The sequence below is a fragment of the Ambystoma mexicanum genome, chromosome 6p, assembly GCF_040938575.1.
Source record: "Ambystoma mexicanum isolate Mex_15411 chromosome 6p, UKY_AmexF1_1, whole genome shotgun sequence".
NCBI lineage: Eukaryota > Metazoa > Chordata > Amphibia > Caudata > Ambystomatidae > Ambystoma > Ambystoma mexicanum.
In genome coordinates this window covers 292,887,872-292,913,614 of record NC_090935.1, presented here as the reverse complement: position 1 = coordinate 292,913,614, position 25,743 = coordinate 292,887,872, and the positions used below count along the sequence as shown (strand labels likewise).

At 45.8% G+C, this 25,743-nt stretch overlaps 1 protein-coding gene across 4 annotated transcripts in view; it reads right to left on the bottom strand.

The window, feature by feature from the left end:
• WDR7 (WD repeat domain 7) overlaps positions 1-25,743 on the bottom strand; it is a 2,460,073-nt gene that overhangs the window by 1,541,071 nt on the left and 893,259 nt on the right. For all 4 annotated transcript variants that reach the window (XM_069627029.1, XM_069627030.1, XM_069627031.1 and 1 more), the window contains one exon: positions 17,706-17,788. In XM_069627029.1, coding sequence (XP_069483130.1) covers positions 17,706-17,788 — 83 coding nt within the window. The remainder of the gene's footprint in view (positions 1-17,705; positions 17,789-25,743) is intronic.

The following is a 25,743-nucleotide window of genomic DNA, read 5'->3' as shown; positions in this document are numbered from 1 at the left end:
TGAATACTAGCGCACAGACCTCGAATGCGATAATCCACATCTTTTTGTTTTACATTTATTGTCGTTAGTCTGCGCCTGCTGACCTTCACTGCACAATAATGGCTGATTACATGTCTAATAGAGACAAGGGCTGTTTCTGCAACAATTAAAGCATCAATTTTATAATTAGTGCTCCTTATTCATATGGTGTTTAGCGCATCTCCACCTCAACTCCCTTCTTGTACATATTTTCTGGTACCAGCCAGGGTGGACTGGCTGGCGCAGGTGGTAGTGCAGCTCACACTTCAATTTCTCTAGTATCAACACAAACAGTGAATACTAGCGCACAGACCTCGAATGCGATAATCCACATCTTTTTGTTTTACATTTATTGTCGTTAGTCTGCGCCTGCTGACCTTCACTGCACAATAATGGCTGATTACATGTCTAATAGAGACAAGGGCTGTTTCTGCAACAATTAAAGCATCAATTTTATAATTAGTGCTCCTTATTCATATGGTGTTTAGCGCATCTCCACCTCAACTCCCTTCTTGTACATATTTTCTGGTACCAGCCAGGGTGGACTGGCTGGCGCAGGTGGTAGTGCAGCTCACACTTCAATTTCTCTAGTATCAACACAAACAGTGAATACTAGCGCACAGACCTCGAATGCGATAATCCACATCTTTTTGTTTTACATTTATTGTCGTTAGTCTGCGCCTGCTGACCTTCACTGCACAATAATGGCTGATTACATGTCTAATAGAGACAAGGGCTGTTTCTGCAACAATTAAAGCATCAATTTTATAATTAGTGCTTCTCAAGTGTCCCCCACTCTTGCGAGTGATGACGGTAGTCTCTGGATATGGAGTACAGTTCTTTTGCTAAACTATGGAAAAAGGTTAGGCTTGCATCTTTGGCACATCACATTCATTATGCATATCTATAGTAGGTAAAGTCCCAGTGCACTCCTCGAATTTGTCTTGGTTCTGAGGACATGCTGGAACCTGTTCAATGCGAAGGAATGAAAAGATGGAACTGATAAAAATCACACAAAAATAAAATGTCGTAAAAATAAAACAAAAATAAAAATAAAAGTAAACATGGAAAAATAAGAATAAAAATAAGAAAAAAGAAAAAGAAAAGTAAAAGAAAAGTAAGATGGTGTAGTTCTCATTTCTGCTCTTCTCGATCTGTCCCACGGCGGAAAGTTGAAGACCTGTGACTATCTCCACGATCTGTCCCTCAGCGGAAAGTCTCACTGGAATCTCCTCAAGTATTCTCGCTGGACGGTAGATAGCTCTACCTGGAGCATAATTCCGTGAAGGAGTGTGCCCATGAGTGGGATATTGGCAGGATCTCTAGGGAAGGTGATGACGTCAAGATCTGCAGGCCTTCCCACCATTTCCGGATAGTCTGTGACTAGTTTGAACAAAACGTTATGTGCCAGCTGGGTGTCCTCAGGTGACGGGGACATTTGTCCAGTTTTGCTGGATCCTGATCACAAGCTTTTCTTTTGACTCGAACAGTCTCTGCATTTTCCTGCTGCGTGGATTGCCACTAGATAGTTTAGCTTAGTCCAAAGCTGGTTTAATCGTTCAATGTTTCTTGGATCTCTGATGAATGTACGTCTATCAGTCGTTCTCCTGACGAGTCCTGGGCACTTCTCGATTAATTGAAACACCACGATTAATTGAAAGAACACCGTGAAGGTGAGTTCTTCAATGTCTGTCTGTAGTGGAAGCATTTGTGTCCTTTTTACTGTGCTCGGGTAGCTCGGCGAAGGCTTCGGCGATGACAGTCAGCAGTTGGCAGATTACTTTCTTGTTAGCAGGATCTCGAATAAAGTCTGTTACACTGGTTTCTCTCCCTACGAGTGACGGATATGATATCACCACCAACTGCAAATAAGTGAGCACATCCCACTTCAGGTTTCTGATGGGAGATACCATACGTTCTGTAAACAAAGTCTTGACACTGGTTGCTTCAGGATACTGTGTTACGCTCTCAGAAAATGTCTTATTTGGAGTCTATCAGAGTCTTGATTCTTTATACTACTTAAGTGTGACGTGATTCAAAAGTTTGTTTTATCAACAATGTTGTGGCTTTGGATGTGTAGTCCTCTTCTTCGCCCTGTAACTGTGGTGCACAGAGTGTCCGTATTATTGTTTTTTAACACCTTTCTATGGTCTGAAGAAATGTCCAGTTTAAAAGCCACAATTTAAAACAGAGTTCTTTTGCCTTTATTTTGCTGCTCATGCGTCCTTCCTCGCCATGGATCTTGTCTGCACGTGCTGAGGTTCTTCCCCATTGTCTGTGGTTTCTTCACAGTTAGATGCAGCTGGAAGGCTCTACCCTATGTATGGTTTAATGTCATTTAGGAAGAGCCATGCCCTCCTGCCCTGGAGTTTGACAGCTGAAGGAGTGTTCCACGATGAAAGGGCCATTAAAACGTGGCTCGTCCCACCTCTTCTTTGTAAAGTTCCTTATAAGCACAGCATCACCAGGGAAGACGAGAGGCGCACATAGACATTGCGCGGTGTCTGTTGCAACACTTCCTGTTGTGTTTTGTACTGTGCTGCACCCTCTTCGCCGTCGCTGCAGTTGGCCTGAAATGACAGAGACGCTGGATGTCATACAGTTCAAGTATTCCTGCATCTCTGTCCCAAAGACCTCTCTTGTTGGCTGGGCATCACATCTAGCTCTATCTCAGGGGGTCCTCATCCTTCTGTCCGTGACTATCTCATGCGGCGTGAAATGATGGTCGGAGCCGGGTTGGATCCGAAGTGCATACAATGCTAGTGGTAGACAGTGCAGCCACCCCTTTTTTAATGTGAGTTTCAGCTTGGCTATCCTCTCCTTTAACAAGCCATTGAGCCTCTCACATATGCCACTCCCCTGCGGATGATACGCCGACGAGAACTTGTGCTTTATACCAAGCGACAAGCTGATCTGCTCGAATACTGCATTGACAAAGTGAGCTCCGTTATCTGACCTCATTACCTTGCCCACCCCCCATCTAGGGAACACTTCCCTCACCAGAAAATTGGCAGCACAGGTAGAGTCTGCGTGTGTACAGGAACCTGCTTCTATCCATCTAGAGAATGGACACACCACCACAATTAAATAGCTGTACCCATTGCACACTTGAATCATGCCGACATAATCGATATGCAAGTGCACGAATGGCCCATTGGGCCGGGGGATAACTCCTCTTACTACTTTCAATGTGTGCCTAGCGGTGAATTGTTGGTAGATAATGCAGTTCACCATGAAGAATGCAACATGCTCCGCTAAATTCGGTGTAAACCAGTCTTCTGCGAGAGTTGCAGCAAGATTTTCCTTTGACATATGTATAGGGTAGTGTAATTGCTCCAATGCTACCTTCAGTAGGGCGACAGGCATTACTGGTTTACCAGTGCTGTCTTGCATCCACAATACGTCAGAGGGGCTTAAAGAGCACCCACAATGCTTCCATAAATTCTTCTCCTCCTGAGGTGCCTCCCCATGGAGCTCCATTAGCTGAGTCTGCCCCATGTTGCTATAGGCCTCAGGTGTGGCTTGTGTTACCATCATCCTCTCATGGGTACGTGCCACCTCCACATCCATGATTGTTTCACTCTTGGATGCCATACACTTGGCTTCCGTGTCCACTTCATGATTTTCCACGTGACACGAAATCTGTTCCTTTGGTGTGGGCGGCGCATTTCACGACCGCTATGCCCACAGGGAGCTCTAGTGCTTTTAACAACCTGTCCAATGTTGCACTGGTGTGCCGTCTGCTCGGAGGTAGCCCTTCCTTTTCCAGCGTGCTAAGCCTGCGTGCACGGTAGATGTCACATAGGCAGAGTACCTGTACACTGTTACTTCCTGGTCTGCATGATTCTCAATGGCGAGTATCAGTGCCAATAGTTCTGCAGCCTGTTCTGAGTAATGAGTTGGTATTCGTGCACTGACGAGTACCTGAAACTCTCCATTCGCTAGGTGTTTCACCACAGCCACGCCTGTGTATCTTTGTCCATCCTCTTGGTCGATTCTTGATGAACCGTCAATGAACACGATCTCGCCACCCGCCAGAGCATTTTCCTTTACCCTGGGGATTTCATCATAGAATTCCTCATAATTCGCACAGTCGTATATAGGTTCTCCCTCTGTGACTGGCTCAGCTATGAACGTAGCTGGATTTACAGTTTTACATCGAACTATTTTGATCGATGGGTTAGAGATAATCACCTCATAGGCGGATGCTCTCTGAGAAGTCAGCGTGCCCTTTGGTTTTTCTAGTATGGCGAATAGTGAGTGCTCAACGTACAAAGTCATGGAGCACCCCATCACAATGGATGATGCCTTCTCGATGGCGAATGCGGCAGCAGCTAAATTTGTTCGCATGGGAAGTGGCCTCTCATAACCGGGTCCAGACTCCCGCTGTAATATGCTAAGGGCTTATACCCCAGCGAGGTTCGCTGAGCGAGTACCGCCGTCATGAAATTGCCATCGGTGAGTGAAAACAGGTAGAATTCCTCTGCATAATTTGGAATCCCTAGAACTGGGGCCTTACAAATCGATTCCTTGAGTTCTGTAAACCCCTTCTCCATTGCCTCAGTCCATTCAATTTTTTCTTTTGTCACCTGGGCCTTCTTTAGGGCCTGAAGCAAGGGCTTGGTATACGAGCTGTAATCGAAGAGGCATGCTCTGACATAATTGCATAGGCCTAAGAAGCTTTGCATTTGCTTTATCTTGAGCGGCTTAGCCGTGTTCATGATAGCTTCAGCCCTTTCTGGGCTTACCTTTTTCCCTTTGTGTGAGATTAGCTGACCCATGTACAGCACCTCTTGTTGACAGTATTGTAACTTTTCCTTATCAACTTTATATCCTTTCTCAGCCAAGATAGTCAGTAGCTGGACAGAGTCGTTCCTGCTTTGTTCCTCAGTGACGCTGCAGACCAGAATGTCATCCACATACTGCAAAACGACACCGTCTACCGCAATATTGCTTAGGTCCATTTGCAGGACTCTGTTGAAAATGGACGGAGACTCACAATACCCCTGTGGCAATCTTGTGCTTTTCAGATGCATTTGCCTGAAAGTAAATGATGTCAGGTCTTGCGAATCACGGTTCAACGGGATTTCAAGTCAATCACCGTGAAATATTTTGCCTCAGTGGGTATGTTGCATAAATGTGGATGTATTAGGGACTGGAAGGAACTCTGCTTCAACAATATCGTTTAATGCTCTTAAATCTTGGATTAGACGCCAAGACCCTCCTTTCGATTTCTGGACGAGGTAAATCACAGTGTTGCAAGGTGATTCTGACGTCACTAGGATGCCCTGCTCCATCATGGCGGAAATTGTCTTCGCGATCCCTTCATCTGCTTCTCTGGACATGGGATATTGTCGCGCTCTTGGTAAAATTGCTCCTGGTTTCAATTTAATTTTCACTTCACCTGTCCCTTCAAGAGCCCTACGTCTTAGGGCCCTGCAGTCCATACTGTGACAGGCACTTGGGCCATGTCATCATCAAAGTATTCTGGATGTATCAGTGCCAACATCATTCTTTGTGGCACTTCTCGTTTGATCATTTTGACCCAAAGTATGAGAATCACTTCCACCCTTGTCTCTTCTAGGTCTTCGAACAAATCGTCATTGGTGACGTCAGTCACTCGATACCATTCTTCGATGGCGATAATCGCGCACCATTGTCTACCTTCGTCATCGTATCCTTCGACCAATACCACTTTCCCCTCGCACGTTGGCAGATTGTATCATTAAGGGAAACACTTGTCCCTCTTCTTCATGAATAGGTATTCTTGGTCGTGATAGGAACTCATCAGGGGTTCTCAGTTTTATCTGCGAGGCCTGGCAATCCCGCCATAAGCACACGCACGCCCTATGCAAAGACTTCTGGTTCTAAGGGTATAGCTCTCATGGCTATGCGTCCCGAGTATGCTCTAATCATTTCGCATTCGTTTGAATAATGCATTCCTGGAGTGGAGCACACTATATATACCATTCTCGGTAAACGAGATTGTCATATTCAACTTTGTCATCAAGTCCCGACCCAGGATGTTTACTGATGTGAATACAATAAGGGTACATTCATTTTGCACTCTCCTACAGAGACTGGGAGCGCGTCTGTAACGGGAACTCTAATGTGAGCTCCTGTGAAACTCTGAGTATCTATGGCCTCGCCGGACAAGGAAAACTTGCCTTCTCGTATGCATGAGCACGTTCAACCCGTGTCAACTAAGAAGGAATATTCTCTGCCCCCTATGACGACATTCCCTATTAGGGTCTGGTGTCACTGATAGGATAGAGTACATCAGAGTCCCCCGTGAGCTGTCCTATTTCATGTATAAGTTCGGCCCACTGTATAATTGTGGATTTCCCCCATTTCCATGGGTGACTCCCCCTCCGGGGTTAGTGCCCTAAGGCATTTGTGGCGGTGCCTGTATGGATTGTCCCTGTGGTAAATTCCCCATGTTTGAGGGTTGAACCACTTCCTGTGCACCTTGCTGCAAGCCTGACGCCTGCTGCTGCACTGTGTGATTTTGTGCACGGCCCTGTTGTGGGACGGCAGGCTGATTCACCATGCCTGCCCCACTTCCTTGGTCATTTTGCCACATGCCTTGGCTTCTGCACACACGCGCCACATGTACTGTCATTCCACACAGCCAACACACTGGCGGTGGTCGGGCCATCTGTCCATCTGGCGTAGCTGGACTGCCCATCTGCACATTCTGCAATCCACCTTGGTTAGTCTGAAAACCTCCCTGGTTACCTCAAAACCCTCCCTGGTTACTCTGCCATCCTCTTCCTCCGAAATCCCTACCCCTCGGGTAAAATTCCGCGCTACCCTGGTTATTCTGGGATGGGTTAGCAGTTGATTGTGTGCTTGGTGCAGCAGCTTCGCCTCCTCACCCTTACGAGTTGCCTCTTTTTTCCGGTTCTTTTCTTGCAACAATCTACAGTAGTGCGCAATTGTCAACTGTATTTCGGCCCAGGGTTTAGCTTCTACTCCTACTAATTTCTTGATCTGTTTTTGCACCGGTTCAGGCAACCCTTGACACAATATGTGGTAGAATACAGAAATAAATTTCGTCCAAGACTCATGCGTTTCGAGCACCCATGCGTCTTGAAAATTCTGTATATAACTCAACGGATCCTCTGACTCTCATTTTCCGAGTCATTATAGCTCCCATATCAGAAGTGTCTGGGTATAGAGTTTGTAGCACTTTCCACACTGCTGCTCTACGATTATTAAATGGCGCTCCATAATGGGAAGTATTAATTATGGTTACCCTAGGGTACCCTGCCCTTTTTCCATACATCGCCTGCTCTTTCACCGAGTATGGCAATCAGGAGGCACTTAATGTCCCCTATAGCTAAGGTGACACCCCCTGTCATTTTCTCTAATTCATGTATCCACTTCCCAGCTCCCGATGTCAGCATCGGAAGCTTATTTTTCAGGTTCTCTCGATCCATGTGTGGCCATGGAATATATTGTGGTCTTGCTCCCCCTTTTTCTAGCAGCAGAAATCGAAATGCGCAGTCTTCCTTCTATTTCCCCATAGCTCTCCTGTCTACCGCTGGGGTAGTATTCCTGCATTGCCGTCTACCTGGCAATGCCCTTAATCTGTCTGCATAGGCAGGTGCTGACGCCCCCCTCTGACCGTGGGGTGTTCCTTCATGTCGGCATGACGGCGCGGCAGGCTTCGGTGTCCTAGTTGCGGACTCGCTGGCGTCTGACCATCGTACCCCTCGGTCCCATGGGAGCCGTTTTTCACACCGTCTCCCTTCTTTGTGTGCCTCATCCTCCGTTTCCCCACCGGAGTCAGATTCTGAATGCTCCCAGTTTACACAACTCCCTGCATCTTCTTCGTTCTGCCCAATCGCCAGCCTGTCTAGAGACAGTCCCCTGCTCCCACTACTTCGGGTGACATCCTCAGTGTCATATAGCTGAGTGCTTTCCAAGCGCTCATCTTCCCTTCCCCCCTGGGAAATTTATTCCAACCCCATCTCATATATTTAATCGATCGTTTCCCCGATGCTTCTGGTGTCGAAGTCATCCTCAATATTTGTCCCACTTGCACCTGGTACCAAGTCATTTGCAGGAAAGAATTCTCCCATGTCTTCCCATTCTACAACAGGATTGGTTTTTTTAACTTCCCGCTCCAAATATTCAAGGTCCTGTGCCCTCTGTCTGCTCTTACGTTCTATTTCCCCATTTATTTCCCTGCGCTTCCTTGCTTCTTCTCTAGCCTTATCTACTTCCCTCATCCTTTCGTTTCTACGTTCGTTTGCCCTTCAAATTTCCTCATCTTCTCTTCTCTTCACTCTCTTCTCACTTATTCTTTGCTCTTCTTCCAACTTTTGTTTGTTCTGTTTGTACTGGTCATAGGCTGCCTTCTGTTTGCGATCAAGCTGTTTCTCTTGCTCTTCGCAATATAGTTGTTCTCACCTCAGCCTATCCTTCCTTCTTATCCTTTCGTCCCTTATTTCCATCTCTTTTTCTCTCTCCCTCCTTTGCGTCTCAGACTTCTCTCTCGGTCTCACACCATGACTTCCTTTTCCATCAAGTTTCAACAATATCTGTCCTCCCATCCATTCGTCTTTTGTGAATGCTATCTCTTCAGTTCTGTCTCCACTTCCTTTTCATTTATTTCCCTCTCTCTCCTTAATGAGAGGTGCACAACTCTGTGCCTGGTCCTTCCTTTCATCATCGCGTTTCTGCTTGTCCCTCGGGACTGCGGAGGCAAGATTGTTTGCCTGTTCCTTTCCTTTATTGTCGTCACTACTGTACGTAGGCGAATCATATGCGGGATTGCTATACCCCGTGGCTGCCTTAAGTTCTCTTAGCGGGTAGAGTCCCTCTGACTTACTTCCCTCGATGACTGGCTCAGTTGGGGCTGGCGGCGCGGTAGGCGTCTCACCCCCCTCCGTGCATACGTTTAATATCCAGTTAGTGGGCGGTTCTACCTCCTTCGTCTGTTCGAATATTTTCCAAAGTTCTAGAACAGCGAGGCATTTCTCAAATGTTTTACCTGTGTATGTGGCATGTAGGTAAGTCGTCATATGTTGTAAGATGGCTTTAGATAGGGACCCATTCTGTAGCCAAGGCATAAACATCTTGTGAGCGGTACCCTTAACCCACTCTGTGCTGTACTTAAAGCTTAGGTGATATTTGGGTAACTGCTTACACAGATGCGCAAGTGAGGTAACCTCTTCCATTCTCAATTTCGACACCACCAGTATTTATGCAGGTTTTACCCTACCAATAGTATGAGCGAGCACCAAATACGCAAGCTCCAATCCACTCTTTTCCCGCCAGAATTTATACTATCAATTTACTTAAAACCATCAACTCATTGGCGATTCCCTCTTAGTTACAGAATCGCATAAAACCAAATTTCATTTCAAACAACCAATGATACAGTTCTTTTACATTTGGCGTACAACAGAACACATATGACAGACACTTGACAGACTAGACGTACACCAGCTGGTCATACATATACCGGCCTTCTAATCAATACCCCGTCATGGAGTTTAAACAAACTCCTTTGATGCGTCTTTAAACGTCACCGTAGTCTAATTGTCCCCCATTATGTGGGCTATGAGTTCACATTTCTTCTGACTGCTGTATTAAAGCGCAGGAGCAAGGCGCATCCTTTCGTTTTTCTCTCGGGTGCCCCCCGGTAACCACTCGTTTTTCTGTCGGGTGCCCCCCCCGGTAACCACTCGTTTTTCTCTCGGGTGCCCCCCCCCCCCCCGGTAACCACTTTTTATCTCTAATGCTCGAGTCATTACTATATTATATATATATTTATATACAGTCTTCTCTACTTCTGACAATTTTATTTTTTCTCTGCTGCCCTCCACTACCTTTCCCTTATTCGTTCTAATGCCTACACGACATTTGCCAAAGTAACGAGTTTATTGTTTCACTCGCCGCTCGCCTCTTTTCCTCTCTGGAACCTCAGGATCACCGACCCTTCCTCTTCAGCCTCTTGCGGTCTTTTCGTCCGATTGGCTGCCTGTGGGAATGAGAAGGGTTATGCTTGGAAAGGCGGGTTCCTTCAGACCCAATGCAGATTTTATGGACCTACACTATCATTGTCTACAGGAAGCTTTTCAGTCTACTCAGTCGGAATGGCAAAACGACTCGTGATATTGCCGAAGGCCTACAGTTACTTCGTGCCGTCGGTCTATAGGTGTCTTAGAATTATATAATCAATAATCGATGCCCGAAACCATCCTCTGCTATCAAGTGTACAGGAGGGCGGTGTTTCCACTGACGGGCCCGTGCAAACCCTCTAGTACCTGTAAAACATGATAGCTGCACCATGTGAGGAATGGGGGTGCAGGATTCACTTACTCCAACACGTCTCAATAATGAGGACTCAGTAGTTTTGCAAAGGGAAGTCCGTTTAGTACATCAAACAGGGAAACAATTGGAAATCAGCATCGTGGCGATCGCCTGTCTCGCTCCAACTTCCTCGAGCTTCAGTTGAACAGCAACCTTTATACATAAAACTCGTCATCACTGACGTCCACCTCTACAAATTTGTCATGCAATATAATTGGTTAGGAAAGGTAACTTAAGTATAGGTGCTATATCTGTATATGGTAACACGGCATGCGGATTGATAACTCTTATCGGGTGGGCGTAGACGCCCACCCTCTACATCACGCGTGATAGACATCACTACAAATACGACGTCCCATTGGTTCTACTATCTATAGGACCCTAGATAACTTGGTCCGTTGTGATTGGGCAGGTTACACCCCTAGACGTAAATCTCTATTTTAATTAGCAGTATGCAGACTGGACACTAAGGTGCCTTGTGTCCCAAGATTCACCCTGCCTCCCTTCCATCAATCAGGGCTTTTGAGCTATGTGTCAGTTAGTTGGCTGGGCATGGCCTCGAAGCTGTAGCCTCTTATCTAGAGAAGTTATGGCACCCTTGGATCTGGGTGACATCAGACGTTGGTAATTCTTCGCGCCTGACTGGTCACATGTCTGTTCACTGTGAATCTGCTTTAGTTTCCAGCTTTTCATGTATTTGATTCTTCTTTAGCCTTGCCACCTGCCTGGGCCCCCCTTATCTTGACCTTCACAGGGCAGGCTGGTATGCTCTGAAGTTTTGATTCTCTAGCGTTGCCGCTCTCCCCCTTTCCTTGGGTTGACCTCGAATTCCCAGGAATGAGCTGCTGTTTGTTGAGTTTCGATTCCGCTCTTCTTTCTGGCTTCTGCAGGAATATGAAACCTGGCCTAGTAGGCCTCTGGCCGCCTGGGCATACTTCTGCTTAACAAAATGGAGTCGCGCTAATATAATGTGCCTTATTGAGGCATATATCTGGTTGGCGCTTGCCGTTCTATTCTTCTACTAAGCATTGCAAGCATTATCGTTTTCTTAGCTTCTTGCGTTCAAAGCCTATTTACACGCGTTAACTGGTTGGTTACTTCCATCTCTCCTTACGTTTTAACATTGTCTCTTTCCTGTGTCCATTACATATATTTTCATAGCTGCTCGCACTGGCGTGCTATCCTTGATAGCCGTTTTCGTTCATTTGCGAGTCTGTTCAGGCCCTTGTGTCATTTCCACTGGCCATCCATTAAGGCTCTTTGGGTCTCTTCGTTGACCATCTGTAGGTACTCTTCATTTCGTCTCAGCGGCTGGTATGGTTACCTAAGGGTATCGTGCAGCCCATGACTGTCTGGTTATGGGCGCTTCAACCGGTATGGCTCTTCTCATGTACACTGGTCAGAGTCCCAGCACGGCTCTCTGTTGGTTCATTTGCTCCTCATTCGTCACATACCTTGGCGAGTACGCTCCTGGTACCTCAAAATGGGGGGGGGCAGGGGTGCAGGCCATGCCTGGGACCTCCTCTACAATGTAATTAATGCACCCTTGGAAGAACTCAGGGGAGTCGATGTTTGGAGCATATATATTTCTGAGGATCCAGAAGCCTCCCGCAAGATTCGCCCCTTTGCATCATCCACTTCTTCATGAAGTTTAAATTCTAAGGAGTGTTGTATTTAAGTGATGACACCACATGAGTGGGAAATAAAGGAGGAGCAATATCGGCATATCCCCCATCCTGACATACTAGGTAGCTTACTTTCCCTTGCTAGAGGCATAATATTAATATTGTGATTCCTGGCATAATTAGCGATCAAACAAGCTTTTTTCAGATTCGTAAATCCCTGTATGTTCCACGTCAGTAGTGAAATATTACTTCCCCCACCACATGGCATGGTGCGTTAAGAGAATGGTAGCTGCATTTGGCTCCATACCTTGGGTGAACACTAGTATGCATTCAGTCAATAGTATTGAAGGCGCTACCAGTGGAATATATGCTGTCGTAGATTCTAATGCTGGCCCCGAAACACCCAGCCCAACACCCACACCCATCCCATGGCCAGAAACACAAACATAGCAGCTATCCCCACCCTGAATCAACAACTAATAAATATCCACACTAGAAAATAAGACTAAAACAACCAGTTGCCACACCTGCGGTATCCATGGGACCAGGGAGCCGTCAGCGGCCGCCTGGCTCTTATGGCGGGGTTCGCTTACAGAGTCAAGTGGTCCTTCCAAAGTGCCCATAGCGGGATTTAGAGGTGGCCTCCGGTCATGCAATAGTGACTGTCTTGTCAGGTAATGATGACCGAGTGAGTGTTTCTCACAATGTCAGTAGCCCAACAACCTCAAGTTGAACGCCAAGGGGAGCCCCGCAGCTCAGGCAGGCCTTGTGCAAATCGCTCCGCTGCTTCTGGGGATGTGAAAAATATATTCTTGCCCTCGTGCATCAGTTTGGCCGGATACATCATGGAGTAGCGGACCTCCTTCCTCCTCAGTATATTTTTCACCGCCTGAAAAGTCTTCCTTTGCTCTTGGACCTGGGGGCTGAAGTCTGGAAACAGGTGGATCGAGGCCGCACCCCATCATATCTCTCCTTTTCCCCCTGTCGGTCTGAGCAGGACATCTCTATCCCAAAAATTGAAGATGCGAGATAATAGGATATTCTGGGGCACCATCGGGCAGTCAACCAGCAAGCGAGCGGTGCGTGTGCTCCACCAGAAACGTATTTGATAGTGCTGGGTTGGTAGGGTCTCCAGAAGGAGTTTCTGTGCAAATGTTTCCATGTTGACGATATGGGTGGACTCCCGGATGCCCAGAATGTGTATAATATTCTGTCTCGATCTCCCATCCAGATCGTCATTCTTAGCAATTTTCTTCACTGACTGCTGGAGGAGACTGACCTCACTTTGTAAAATAGCCACCTTATCTTCTCCCCCCTATTCTCTGTTCAGCCTCAGTAATGCAGCCACCAAGTTTGTCTATGTGCACAGCTGAAACGTCCACCTTGCTTGTGAGAGCATTGATTTGCGTTTCCAGACTATCTGTGCTACTCTTGAGGGCAAGCAATGACTGATTGAGCATTATGCGGTCCACCAGGGATGAAACAGGAGTGGTGGGCTGGGAAGCCGACGTGGTTTCATGCCTGGCAAATTGTTCCATCTTGGCCTGCTTCTTAGTATTCACCATGGTGTCAGTCGTTATCATGGGGTCAGAGCAATGTGAGATGTTAGAGTAAAGCATAGGCATATGGTTGATGAACCCTATCGTGGTCCGGAGGTATTATATCTGTTGGTATTAGGTCTTCAGTTTCAAAAGTAGCAGGCTCAATCTGGTTAACCCTACATGTCCCAGTAAAAATATGTCTTTCCCCAGTTAGTGCAGTGAGTTCAACTAAAATGTGTTTGTTCCTCGCCTCACTATCCCATGACGGTGGGACCGAAGCTTCCCCTCCTCACCATCAAAGGGACCAGCACTGGTAGCGTTCACCAACGTGCAGGAGTGTTGGCAGAGGTAGTAAGGGACTGCAGTGAACACCACCTGTGGTGTATAGTTGAGGTCCCACCCCCCAGGCAGCGCTGCAGAAACCACCTGGGTGTTCCACGCAGTAGATCACTTTTAAGTGTATGGACAACAGTGTAGGCAGTAAGCAGGGCTGTGTCCGTTAGAGGGCCTCCAGTGTACCACCCTTCACCACATCACATGTCCAAGAGGCCGGGGACCAAATGTCATATGTGGGCCAATGTTACTGTCAGCTGGTATGGGGAAGCGGCTACTGACTGACAGATGGCCTCAGATATTATGCGATTTTGTGCGGCTCTCCTCACCTTGTGGGGCTACAGCCCACGCCACGCAATGGCTCCACAATCACCGCGGCAGCCAGCACCGGGACCATGAAGAAGGACAGGAGCACAGTCGGGGGCAAGCAGGAGGGACACCAGCACCCAGGCGGGCCGTACGCCGGGGTCGGCACAGCAGTACAGGCGCACATCTAGAGCACCCCGACAACGGGGACCGGGCCACACAGCTTACCACAGGACGGCAGGTCCCTGTCACAGGATCCAAACCAAGACACTATGATTTGATAGCACGGCTATGTACACTATATTCCTGTATGATGATGCACTGCATCATTTCTACTATGTTAGGCGGGAAACATGAACAAAGCATTACACAACAATGATTATTGGACATCTGAAAGTAGGGAACAGGCTAAGCAGCAAAGCCCCAAATCCGTTTCATAAGCGAGCCAGCTCATTGTTGCTCATTATTGACGTTTCCAAATAAGATGATGATGATCCACCACATTCATGGGATTTGAACTGCTCATGCATGTACAACAATGGCCCAAACCAGCATGTGTGTTAGAACTCACTTTTTTTGTTTGAAAGGCATGCTTGAAGAATTCCTTGCCTCCCATTAATGAATTACAGTCACCAAAATAGACACGTTCATGGAGGTCTGTCCTGAACAGAACTGCTGGCTTACCTCAAGTCAATAAAAAATGTCGAATTGTTTAATAATCGTCCTCAGCATATACATTATTTACTGAGAATAAACCTAATTAATTGAGCATTTGGACTAAACTGTTAGGAGATATGATATGTAGAGTCAGACTAAGATCCAAAGTTCCTACAATTCTTTCATTTAAAAGGTCATTACCACCCGCTCAACAGTACTAAGCAGGTCCTTCAATCTAAAGTAGTCCCACACAATATGCTTTTTCCATGCACTAAAATTAGGATTTTATTCTCATCCAAGAGGAAGCACTGACACCCACTACCAGTGGTAGAAATGTACCCCAAAAAAGTAGTGGTAGTGACACTGGCAGGGCACGGGTAGCCGGGAAGAAGCAAGGAGGAACACATGTTTCAAGGGGTTGTGAATGGGCCAGGTTGACAGTCAAGCGTGTGTAACAGGCAAAATAAGGAGGTACACTGTATTGTCATTCATTTCTGTCATTAATTTCTCTCAGTCAGTCAGCCAGTTGGGACATCTATATATGGCCTTGTCAAATCAATCCCCTCTACTGACTGATCATAACTCAGCTGGAACCCATAATATACGCATACCTGAACAGCAGCTGCTTCAACATGGGCCTGCCACTAGAAATTGTGTGCTGTCATGAATAGAATTTGGTAATTTATTGCGAAGCCAAGATCCGAAAACTAAACATCTTTTATCCCCTCTATTCTGACGAAGTCAGAGGGATGAAGAGTCTGTGGTCCTGATGTATCCCACAGGTGTGCATTACAGTAATCCAAGTGACTACTCACTAAGGCTCCTAACGTAACTGCACACTTGCCCAAAGGCATGAAGGGGCAAAGCCTATGTAGCCACCCAATGTTAAAAGAAAATCCTGTGGAAGTGGCCTGCACCGTTATTAACTAACCTCTAAGCATTTAATCTGAGCTTGACACATTTTCCAAAACTCAGAGATGTGGGTTGCTACGAGAGATAATATTTTAGTGTAAGCACTACCTCCTCCAGCTTGGGATAGTTAAGATGAAGCCAGATAGAGTTCATCTAGGAAGAGAGGTCATTCAGTCATTGTGAACGTACAGTCAAACAGATTTCAGTTTTGCTGCAACTGCTGCAGGGTGGCAAAATAAAGAGGTATTTTTTTACTTAAAAGTAGCCACTCCAGAATGATGAAAGTGGTTGTAAAAAGTAGTGGAACTGTTAACAGTAAAAAATAAAAGTGGTACTCCGGTCCCGACAGCTCCTGCTCACTCCGACCTCTGTCCACTCCCCATTGGTAGACAACATTACAAAATCGGTTTAATATGAAAAATACAATTTCAAAGTGTGGCATTGGCGCTCAAACTGCACGAGACAACACTGCCCGGTGAGTGCAAGCTCAGCGCATAGCATAAACAGTCAATAAATATTGGGGCCCTGATTATATATTATATACTGTCATCTGAAAATAGCCTAGCTGCCAAGATGACTACAAGACTATATTTTACCACCATATGCAACAAATTTGAATTATTGCATTATTCTATATTGCCAGCAGTGAGAAACAGCCAAAAGCAGAAAAAAACAACACAAGGGGGAAACATATTTCTGCATTTCGAGCAACTAAACGAATACCAGAACAGGGACATTTTGCAGCTGTTGGGATAAAAGATACTGTCATTTCAGGGTCAGGGATAAGGCTCCTGCAGCACAAACAGCTTCAATATGATTCTTCAAACATCACACACAAGGTTTGCATGGCATTGCAGCAGATGGTTACTGGTTTTACCAATTTTAGGACTAGCTCAGAGTTGATCTAATTTGGGGCAGTCATTTTCACAAGTAGTATTTTGTTCTTTAATGGGAATTAGCAGTAGGAATACATATATGGCTGGAGGTCATTTTAGCGTTAGTAGTCAAATGTGTAAGTCGACTTTTTAATGCCAGTGATAAGCAACGCATTCCAGTGCCCAGCCCTACAGATAAGGGGTGTATCGGCGACTTTTACTCCCTAAAAATAAGCAAACACCCCCAAAAATAAAAATACGGAGTAGAAATACTCCCAACTAAAAATAAGAAACCGACACAGAGCATCTTGCGGCTCTGCATTCACCCACACAGCTCCATTGATATGTTTGGACCAGAAACCCACATAGCAGCACAGGAAGAAACTACTGTTATAACTGCTTGATCAGAAGAAGTAAACCTGTATCTTTTAATGTGCATGAATAACTAGTTGAAAAGAAATATTTTTTTCCAGTTAAAACATATTTTCCCACTTATAAAATACTCGCATTGGACATTCGAATTAATTTTTTTTTTTACTCCCTAAAAATTATTTCACTCCCAACTTTAAAAAATAGGGAGTACAATACTCCCAATTCCAGATCTTATCTGGAGCACTGCCAGTGGGCTACTTTATTAAAACAATGATCACATTGTTTTAAAGAGTCTAAATGACAACAATGTGTGAAAATTGTGTTACATACAAATGTCTTTTTCTGAATGCAGCAGAACAAAATATTTTAACAAGAAAGGAGGCAGAATATAATGAACATAACATTGTTTAAAATGGAGTACAGATGTGATGTTGAGGATGAGTGGGACCGTTTTTTGTATTGTTCTGCCTAATGCCAGCATTCAATCCAATTCTAATGATTTACAATTCTGACAGTTTAGGAAAGGCCAATATCACTCAAAGTGGCCATGAGGGGCAGTTGAAACTAGAAAGCTAGTCTCCTGGTTATACGGTCTAATAAGGTAGACACTAGATGACATTTCCAGTTGTTGCTGTGCCTCTTTCTCTCCTCATGGTACATTAATCATGTTCATGTTTTGTGAACATCAAATACAAATGACTTCATATTAAAAGAAATGCATGTTGTTGAAAAACAAATACCTTGTTTAATCTGTCCTTGCACCACGCCACTTGTGACCGTCTGGGCAACCTTTGCTTTCTCAGGAGTTCCTGGTTTAGGAGGCCTAAAAGAAATAAAGCCTTCCATTAGGTTAAGTAAGAAAAGGATAGCGATGTCGCCAACTGCATATCAATATATACTGTGATGATTCACAGAGTGTCGGCATTCTCTCCAGGGAGATCCCTTTTCCATGAGGCTAGGGAGGTCCGGCAGCTACCAGATAGTCCCCTTAGAGTTGTATTAATGTGGGAGGACTTCATGGGGAGGGAACTCTCCATCTGGGAATAAGGACGATCACCTCGGGCACAGCCCAATGATTGTCGTTACTCCCCGACATTCCTTAGCACTCCCTGATGTCCAGAGCCACTGCATTGAAAGCAGACCTATGTATTGTTGTAACATAGGGCCTAAAGCACAAAGTACTAGAAGGAGGAATAACACAGAAGACATACAAATCATTGTGATGATACTGGTACACAGGGTGGCCCCAAGGAGGCACGAGGATTAAAGAAGGACTTGTGCAAAAGAGTGGCGGCAGACAAAATCCCAAAGCCAGGAAGACGCCTCAAAGCCACGAGTACAGGGGAAAGCCAGAGAAATTGCTGCGGTCCCAGGAAGTCCTGGCAACGTACCTGCGGCCTGTAAGAGTAAAGGGGAGGTACATGAGAACCAGAGGGGTTGGCACAGAGGCTAAGGTGGCTTTTCCCCAGCCAGTATTAGCAAGGGCATTAATGAGCCTAGGGCGAGAAGGGCATGGGACTCCACAGTGAAAAGCCTAACATCAGAGGAAACCTCCCTCGGCGCAGTGGCAACAAGGAAACCACTGGCCACCAGAGAAGGGTCTGGGACCCCAACAGTGAGAAAGAACTGTGCCAAGCAATACCAGGAGAAGGAAGTCATTCTCCTCGTAAAGGCCCAGGACTTGTGCTGAAGACGCCAGGGGAAAGGAGTAATTCCCCGTCATTCCCCCTGGCATTTATTGCTGTAAGAGAACATTCTTTGGACACGTCAAGAAGCAGGTGAAGGGAGCCATTCTCCTGAAGCAGGAACTTTGTTAGTTTACCTTTTAGTTATAGTGTGAGGGTTAGAGTAGGATTTGATACGGCACGGAGGAACTATGACGTGACCGACATTCTGACAATTCCTTTAGCTTTAGTTTGAGACAGGGAAATACCTCATAGAGATAGGGATAGATGGGTATTTCCAGTTCAAGAAATAAAGGTTTATAACTTAAATCATGCCACCTTTGTGGCAGCTTCCTTCATCAACACCCTTTCAATACCTGCTTAAAAATACATTTTACTCAGCAGTTCTTCTGAAATACAGGCACATTCAAGCTTAGACGAGACCAGTTAATAATTATATACAATCTGTGAATAAAGAGGCAACAAGATTAACTTTATTTATTGGGTATTTATAATGCCCCTATACACAATGTTTCAAAGCCACACGTGGACCAGAGAGCTGCTCCATGGACTCAAGGACTAGCACTTAAATTCTCAGGGTTGTGTCATTTTTGGGGCATGTTGCAACCCAGCGTGACCCATTTGAACTTGTCTAAGCACTAGGGTGGCCCAGGATGATGCAATAATCCCATTTTACATATGTTGAATCAAAAGATCCACAGGAACCCACAAGGTGTGAACAATCATCCGGCCCTATGGGGCAACACAACAATCACACAGTCTTTTCTCCAAGAACCCATATTACATTGTCCTAGCATTCTGCGGGTCCACCAGCATAAGTGGCCAGTAACGGCACTTAAAACAGACATTTGGGTAGGCGAACAACTCGTGAGATGACAAACATCACTAATGTTATTTCGGTCACTATAGGCCATATATTAAACAAACAAATGGGCGAATGTACACCAAACCCGAACAGGATCTCAAGTCAGGCAAGATGCAAGGTCCTCACAAAAGGTCAGCAAGAATCCGTCCAGAGTTAGGGATATAGGTAAAAGCAAAAACTGGACTATGGATAACTGCGTTGGTAACACAAGTTTTGAGATACCCCAGCAACTCTGTCCTCCTTGACAGATCCTCATAAAACTGTCCCAAAAATGGTCAGTTCTATATTTCTGGGGAACGTTTTGAAGACATTTTTGCAACGGGAGCAAAGTTATAAGCATCAAAATAAATAATGTTTCTTGGAGTCCAACTTATACATAACTAGGGTGTTGCAACCGCAGATACTGTAATGCTAAAACTAAAATCAGAGACATAGATAGGAACTGAACAGTCTATGCAAGCACCCTTACCACCTAAGGGGGGGCGGGGGGGACAGACTAATTTTATGTTCACAAGATATAACCACACACACGCAAGTACATAGATGTGTGGCACATTTTGATGTGGGAAAATTGGCACAACCAGTTCCTACTCGAAGGTACATTTCGTCTAACCGTTTTAAGGCACACAGAGACAAGGAAGGAAAAGTTTGAACCGAAGCAGTAGGTGGCCTAGGCTACCTGGCAAGAGGAGGCATCTGAAAGAGAGCACATCAAAAATTAGAGGGTTCCAAGATTTGAACAAAAGGATAAGAGACCAAATTAAAAATCTAAGGAATAAAAGGCAGACAGAAGAGGAAATGGGACCAGCACCCACTCTTCTTTGCCCTCAATTGGTAAAAGATAAGCAGGAGGAGGAAACTGCAGAGGATATATTAGATATTTTCACAAGATTATATATGCCTGATCAACAGTGTGCGCAGACTGGCGTCTTGACCACCGTGCCCAGGACTGTTACAATGACGCTATGCCCACGGAAGCAGTAGGACAACAGCACCCTCAAGGACCGATTGTTTGACAGCAGATGCCTGAAGGCTCCCATCACTTTCAGACACCAAGAACATGGGCAGGGGCACCGGCAGCCCATGGCCAAAAACTGACCCCCCCTGAGGAGTTGGCGCCTCATGTTCTCACTGATACCCATTATCCTCTATGTTCACTGCCTCTCTAATGAGAGGAGCTATGAATTATGGAACAAACCCTCTGATACTCCAAGCGCCTTTGGGACACGTCCCTAGGACTAGGACGGCAGGCACAGATGAGAAAGAGAATAACCTAGTGACAGTACATGCCGCATGGTCTCTTGGAGACATAAAGAACTCGATTAAACAATTTCCAAACATAAGAGAGGAGCCTCAGTAATTTGTTGGGGCTTTCCATAATGTTATCCAGTGTTACAACACTGCTTAGGCTGATGTCCATCAGCTCTTGAAGGTGATAAGAAGCATACATTTAGAGAGAGACTTGCGCAACAGAGTTGGTGGTCAGCAGCTGATCCAGGCGTGCAAATCGACTAGAACAAGCTCGAAACCGACTTAACTACTATTCCATTTGTGCACCACAGGAAGACTGATACAGAAAAATCTTCAACTGCCGACAGTATGAAGGGGAGTCACTGGCAGAGTGTTTGGATGTGTAAAGAGAACAATTTGTGTGGGGTCACAAATGTGAGGTGGACCACTTTGTAAGGTTTTCTCAACAAATGCCATTTTATTCTTTTAACAAGGTGGGATAAGCGCCTCGATATACCTAACCTAACGAGGATTTCCCTTCCTAAAATAACTAAAGGAAATACTCTAATAAGGGATATCTGTCCCTCACACTCATATACAACAAATGAATAAGGACATGCATGGAAGTTCAAAACAATAATGATTGTAATCACAACCTCTTAGAATCTAGGGAAATTCCTCTTTCCCAGCTTTCTGCTTCACAGTTCAAGAAAAGAAAATAAGGAAATCCTCACCTGCAACAAAGTTACAACACAGTTTTTTGCCAGTTCAAATTGTCAAACAAAAAGTTCCAATACTCCGATTTTTCAACAAAGTAAACAAAAGGCTCTTCTTCCTTATATAATGTAGCTTCTTCAGATAATGAACAACTTTGCAGTTCACCAATAGCAACAATAGTTGTCTTAGTCAGGATGACAATCATTGTCTTGGTCAGGATGATTTTCCACAATTGATGAGTTTAAAGAAACAACTTCTTGATAGCTTTAAACAGCTCCTTTCATCAGTAGCACAAGCACATCAAATGTCTCTGGCAAGACCACTTTGTAGCACTTCTTCAACTTCCACCTGGTTTACTCCCATGCCAGGCCTTTTACCTCCAAAGGTTTGCCATCCGGGTATACTGCCCTGCTTGAACAATGTTTCACAACAACAAGTGCTTTTGTGATTAAGATCAACTGGCAAGAGGTTCACAACTGGTTTGCAGTATTCAACAAATTGCAGTTTCGAAACTCTTTACTCTTTAGGGAAAACAAGGTTCAAATCTGTGCTCTTTAAAAATGCTCCTCTCCTTCTGAATATCTTTCCCAGAAGGGCAGCCTCGTTTTGTCACTCTTGTTTCCCCACTACAGCGGCAACCAAACATTGAAAAGCACTGGTTCTTTCTCTGCCTCTCTCGTGGCTTTGGCAATGCGTGTCTACAGCAACATTTACCCTAGGTTGTATAAAATCTGAGCATGAGGTTTCACCGCTTATAGATCTTTTGTTTGCCTCCTTCTGTTGTTGGCAATATTGATTAATTTTTATCTACCTTGATATCAGTAGCTTTTGGCTTGGGCAAAACTTGTGAGTATTACCTTTCAACAATATTGCCCCATCGGCTGGTTGTTTACCATAGACTTACATGTCCAGCGTTATAGTCAATTGGGTTTCTTTTATAGAACTTCGCTGCTGCTCAATGGTTCGGTATTCAAAATTACTTTAGTGACCACTTTCACTCACACCCAAGTGCTGCTTTCCAGTGGTTCAGCTTTCAAAATTAACTTCAAGGTTTTATACATACGCAAGTGCTGCTCTTCAAATGAGTGCCTCTGTGGGATATGCAAGTGGGTAAGGAGCACTCCGGGATCACTACCATCATGTGAATTCATTGGGTAAGCCTTGCGTCTCCTGTCCCTTTGCCGCTCACAGGACTTCCTTCTGTGGCTCCTCGCGACCTGGCAAACTGCTTCTTGAGTCCACCTTCGTCCCTGCCACCTGCAACGGGATCCCCTGTTGCTCTGGAGACCCTCTGGTGCACGCCAAGCACCAGAGACCACTTCCTGGGAATGAAACCTTCCCTTGCTTTCGCTTCCTGCTGTGCTGCCTCTGCACTTCAGGATTTGAGAGTACCAGACCCTCTCAGGACCGGCAGCCGTGAACTGCCGCACAGTAGTCCCGGCGTCTTCTCTCTCGCTCCCAGCTTCTGTTTGGGCTGCAAACAAGTACCACGCTGCTTCGGATGTCTGCGTTCTTTGCTTGTCTGCTTTTCTGCATTTTATATGGCCTGCACCTGAGGGGGCTTTTTTAGCCTCTCTGTCTCCCTTAGGTAAGGCTCATTTAAATTAATGACCTGATCACTCCTGCAACATTGGACATTTTTAACCGTCTTCCTCGTCCCAGTACTAAGGGAATTATGGGATTTTAAGTCCCTAATGTCAAAGTCAGTTACACAACCTTTCTTTGATGTAATAGTTCTTGTAACAAATCATGAAAGTAAGTTTTAACCTTCAGAGTGATTTAGAACAGCGTTCTCCCTCTTAATTGGAGACACGTGCCACTCCAGTAAAGTTATATAGTTCAACAATGGAAAATGTAAAGCTTTTTGTTTACGTGAGCACTCCGACTTGCATTAAATGTGCGTGTGATACATTTCTTTTGTTTTTAAGACTTTTCACAGCAACAAACAACTTCTACTCGCTCTCACTTCTACGCAAGTTATAATTGAGCTGGTTACAGTTACCGGCAAGGATTTTTCAGTGAATCGGAGTATGGAGCTTCACTCATCGGCACTAGAAACCCTGCGGTTGCGGGCTGCTTCCACTTCCCGACTTTTCTTCCTGATACTACTGTTTCATGCACTCTTTGGGGGGACACCCCACTGCAGCTTGGGTGACTCCGGTCCAGCCTAGACCACAGGGAGTCTCCTTCACTCTCTCTCCATCGGCTTGATTCTGCATACAGGCCTCGGGTTGCAGCACAATCTCAGCTCTGCAGTCACAGCTACTAGGCACACCTGCGAAGAAGACCAACTTCAGCACGCCCCTCTCAAAGCAGGGTTTGTGAACACAGGACCAACTCAGAACCTGCAGGTGAAATCAGCTCTTCTCTCGTCCCGGCGTCTCTCAAGTTATCACACTTCCTCATGAACTGCCAGCCTCGTGCTCTTCTCCTTCTACTACTACTGCCAGCCTCACAGCTCCTGCTCCAGCTCCTTCCTGCTGCAGCCTTTTATGCTGCTCAGGTGGAGCAATTGACTTCAGGGGCGGACCCTTAATGTTAATTGCCTGACCCAGGCAAAGGCTATTAGGCCTACTTGCCTGTTCTTTACTTCTACATGCCTCCTCGGCCCTCTTCTTCGTCTCAGTCCCTGTGGGATTCTGGGACATGTAGTTCATTTTAAGGAAATTGGGAGTTTCCACTTCTTTCACCCTTTTAAGGGTGGTTTTAATTCCCTTAATATTTGGGGTTTAATCTAATTAGCGACAGATGGTATAACAAAGGCCACATTTCCGTCACTCCTTTTGGTATACCTTTTGTGGAAGATGCTTATTCTTAGGAATACAAAAGAACTGGTCTTTTGATATAATATGTTGCAGAATTACACGTTGCAGAGTTAAAACCTTGGAGCTTACCATTTCAATCTTACCAGGAGGGTGAGATATATTAAAATGACAATAAGTCAGAACCTCCTCTGAAATGGTGGTAAGAGTGACCCTCCCAGAAGACAAATAATGTGCCTCATCCCACGGAAACTCCTCACTACCCTGGGCCTCGCCTCCACCCAGGTGCTCCTCCCACAGTAAACCACCCCAGGATTGGGATCAGGAAGCGTCACCCTCTCCTGGCTACCTGGGAGGAGACTTTAGGCAGGGTTTTGGTGAGGGATCCGCAGGATTCCCCACACTTGTTTTACAAATCTTTTTATTTCTTTAGCGGCTTTGTTTTTGGCATCTCGTGTTTTCAAGTAGCAACTAACTTTATTAGGCCATCCGGGAACCCACTTGTGCTCTCCAGGTTCACCAGTAACTTCTGGCCTCCTCTCTCTTTGGTTTCCTTCAGTCTGTGTTATTCCTATGGAGTGCTACACATGCGCTGGTAACTCTGAACCCCTCTGTTTCTCATCGGCTTACCGGTTGACTCAAGCGCTCCTGCTTCAGCTTATTGGCTTTGTGTACGCCCGGTTAAGCGAAGTACCCTTGGCGTTTATCTTTTCGTGGTGCGCGGTTCCCGCTGCTCACTCTCTATCTCTGCGGTCTAAAGTCTAATAAAGTGGGGGCCGAGTCCGAGCTTTTGAGGTACTGTGAATAAGAAGGGCTATTCGACTGAGTCGAAGGCCTTCTCAGCATCTAAAAAATCTGTGATCGCCTGGGAGGAGGGAATCACACGCCTCAACAACCCCAAAGAGACGTCGAAGGCCGAATGTGGTGTTCTTCCCGGGGATAAATCTCACCTGATCGGCCAATACCAGACCAGGCATAAGAGGGAGCAGTCTCCTCGCAAGGACTTCAGCAAATATTTTGTTATTGACGTTTATTAAAGAAATTGGCTGGTATGAAGCAGTCTTCGGGTGGTTTCCCTTGTTTATGTATTAGCACGATGTTTGCCTTGCGCCTCGTCGGGGGCAGAGTCCCCGTCACCAGCGACTCCACATATACTCTGAGCATAGAGGCATAGGCCTTGTAAAACTCACCTGGTAAGCCGTCAGGCGCCGGTGACTTTGACCATGGGAGCTCCCTAATCAATGCTATGATTTTCTCCAGGGAGATCTCCCGATTGAGAGGCTCAGGAGTAGTGCTTCCACCCAGTATAGTTCCACCCCCTCTAGATAGACATGCAGGGCCTCTGGGTCCCCCGAGTACTGGGATCCATACATTTGCTCATAGAAGGCCTGGAACACAGCCGCAATATCCTCTTCTGAGTGCACCGCCCTACCCCAGGGGTCTCTCATGCAATCCACCTGTGGGGGACGTCTGTCAGCCACTCTCAGTCGCGCAATAGTGCCCTCGTTTCTGCCCCTCA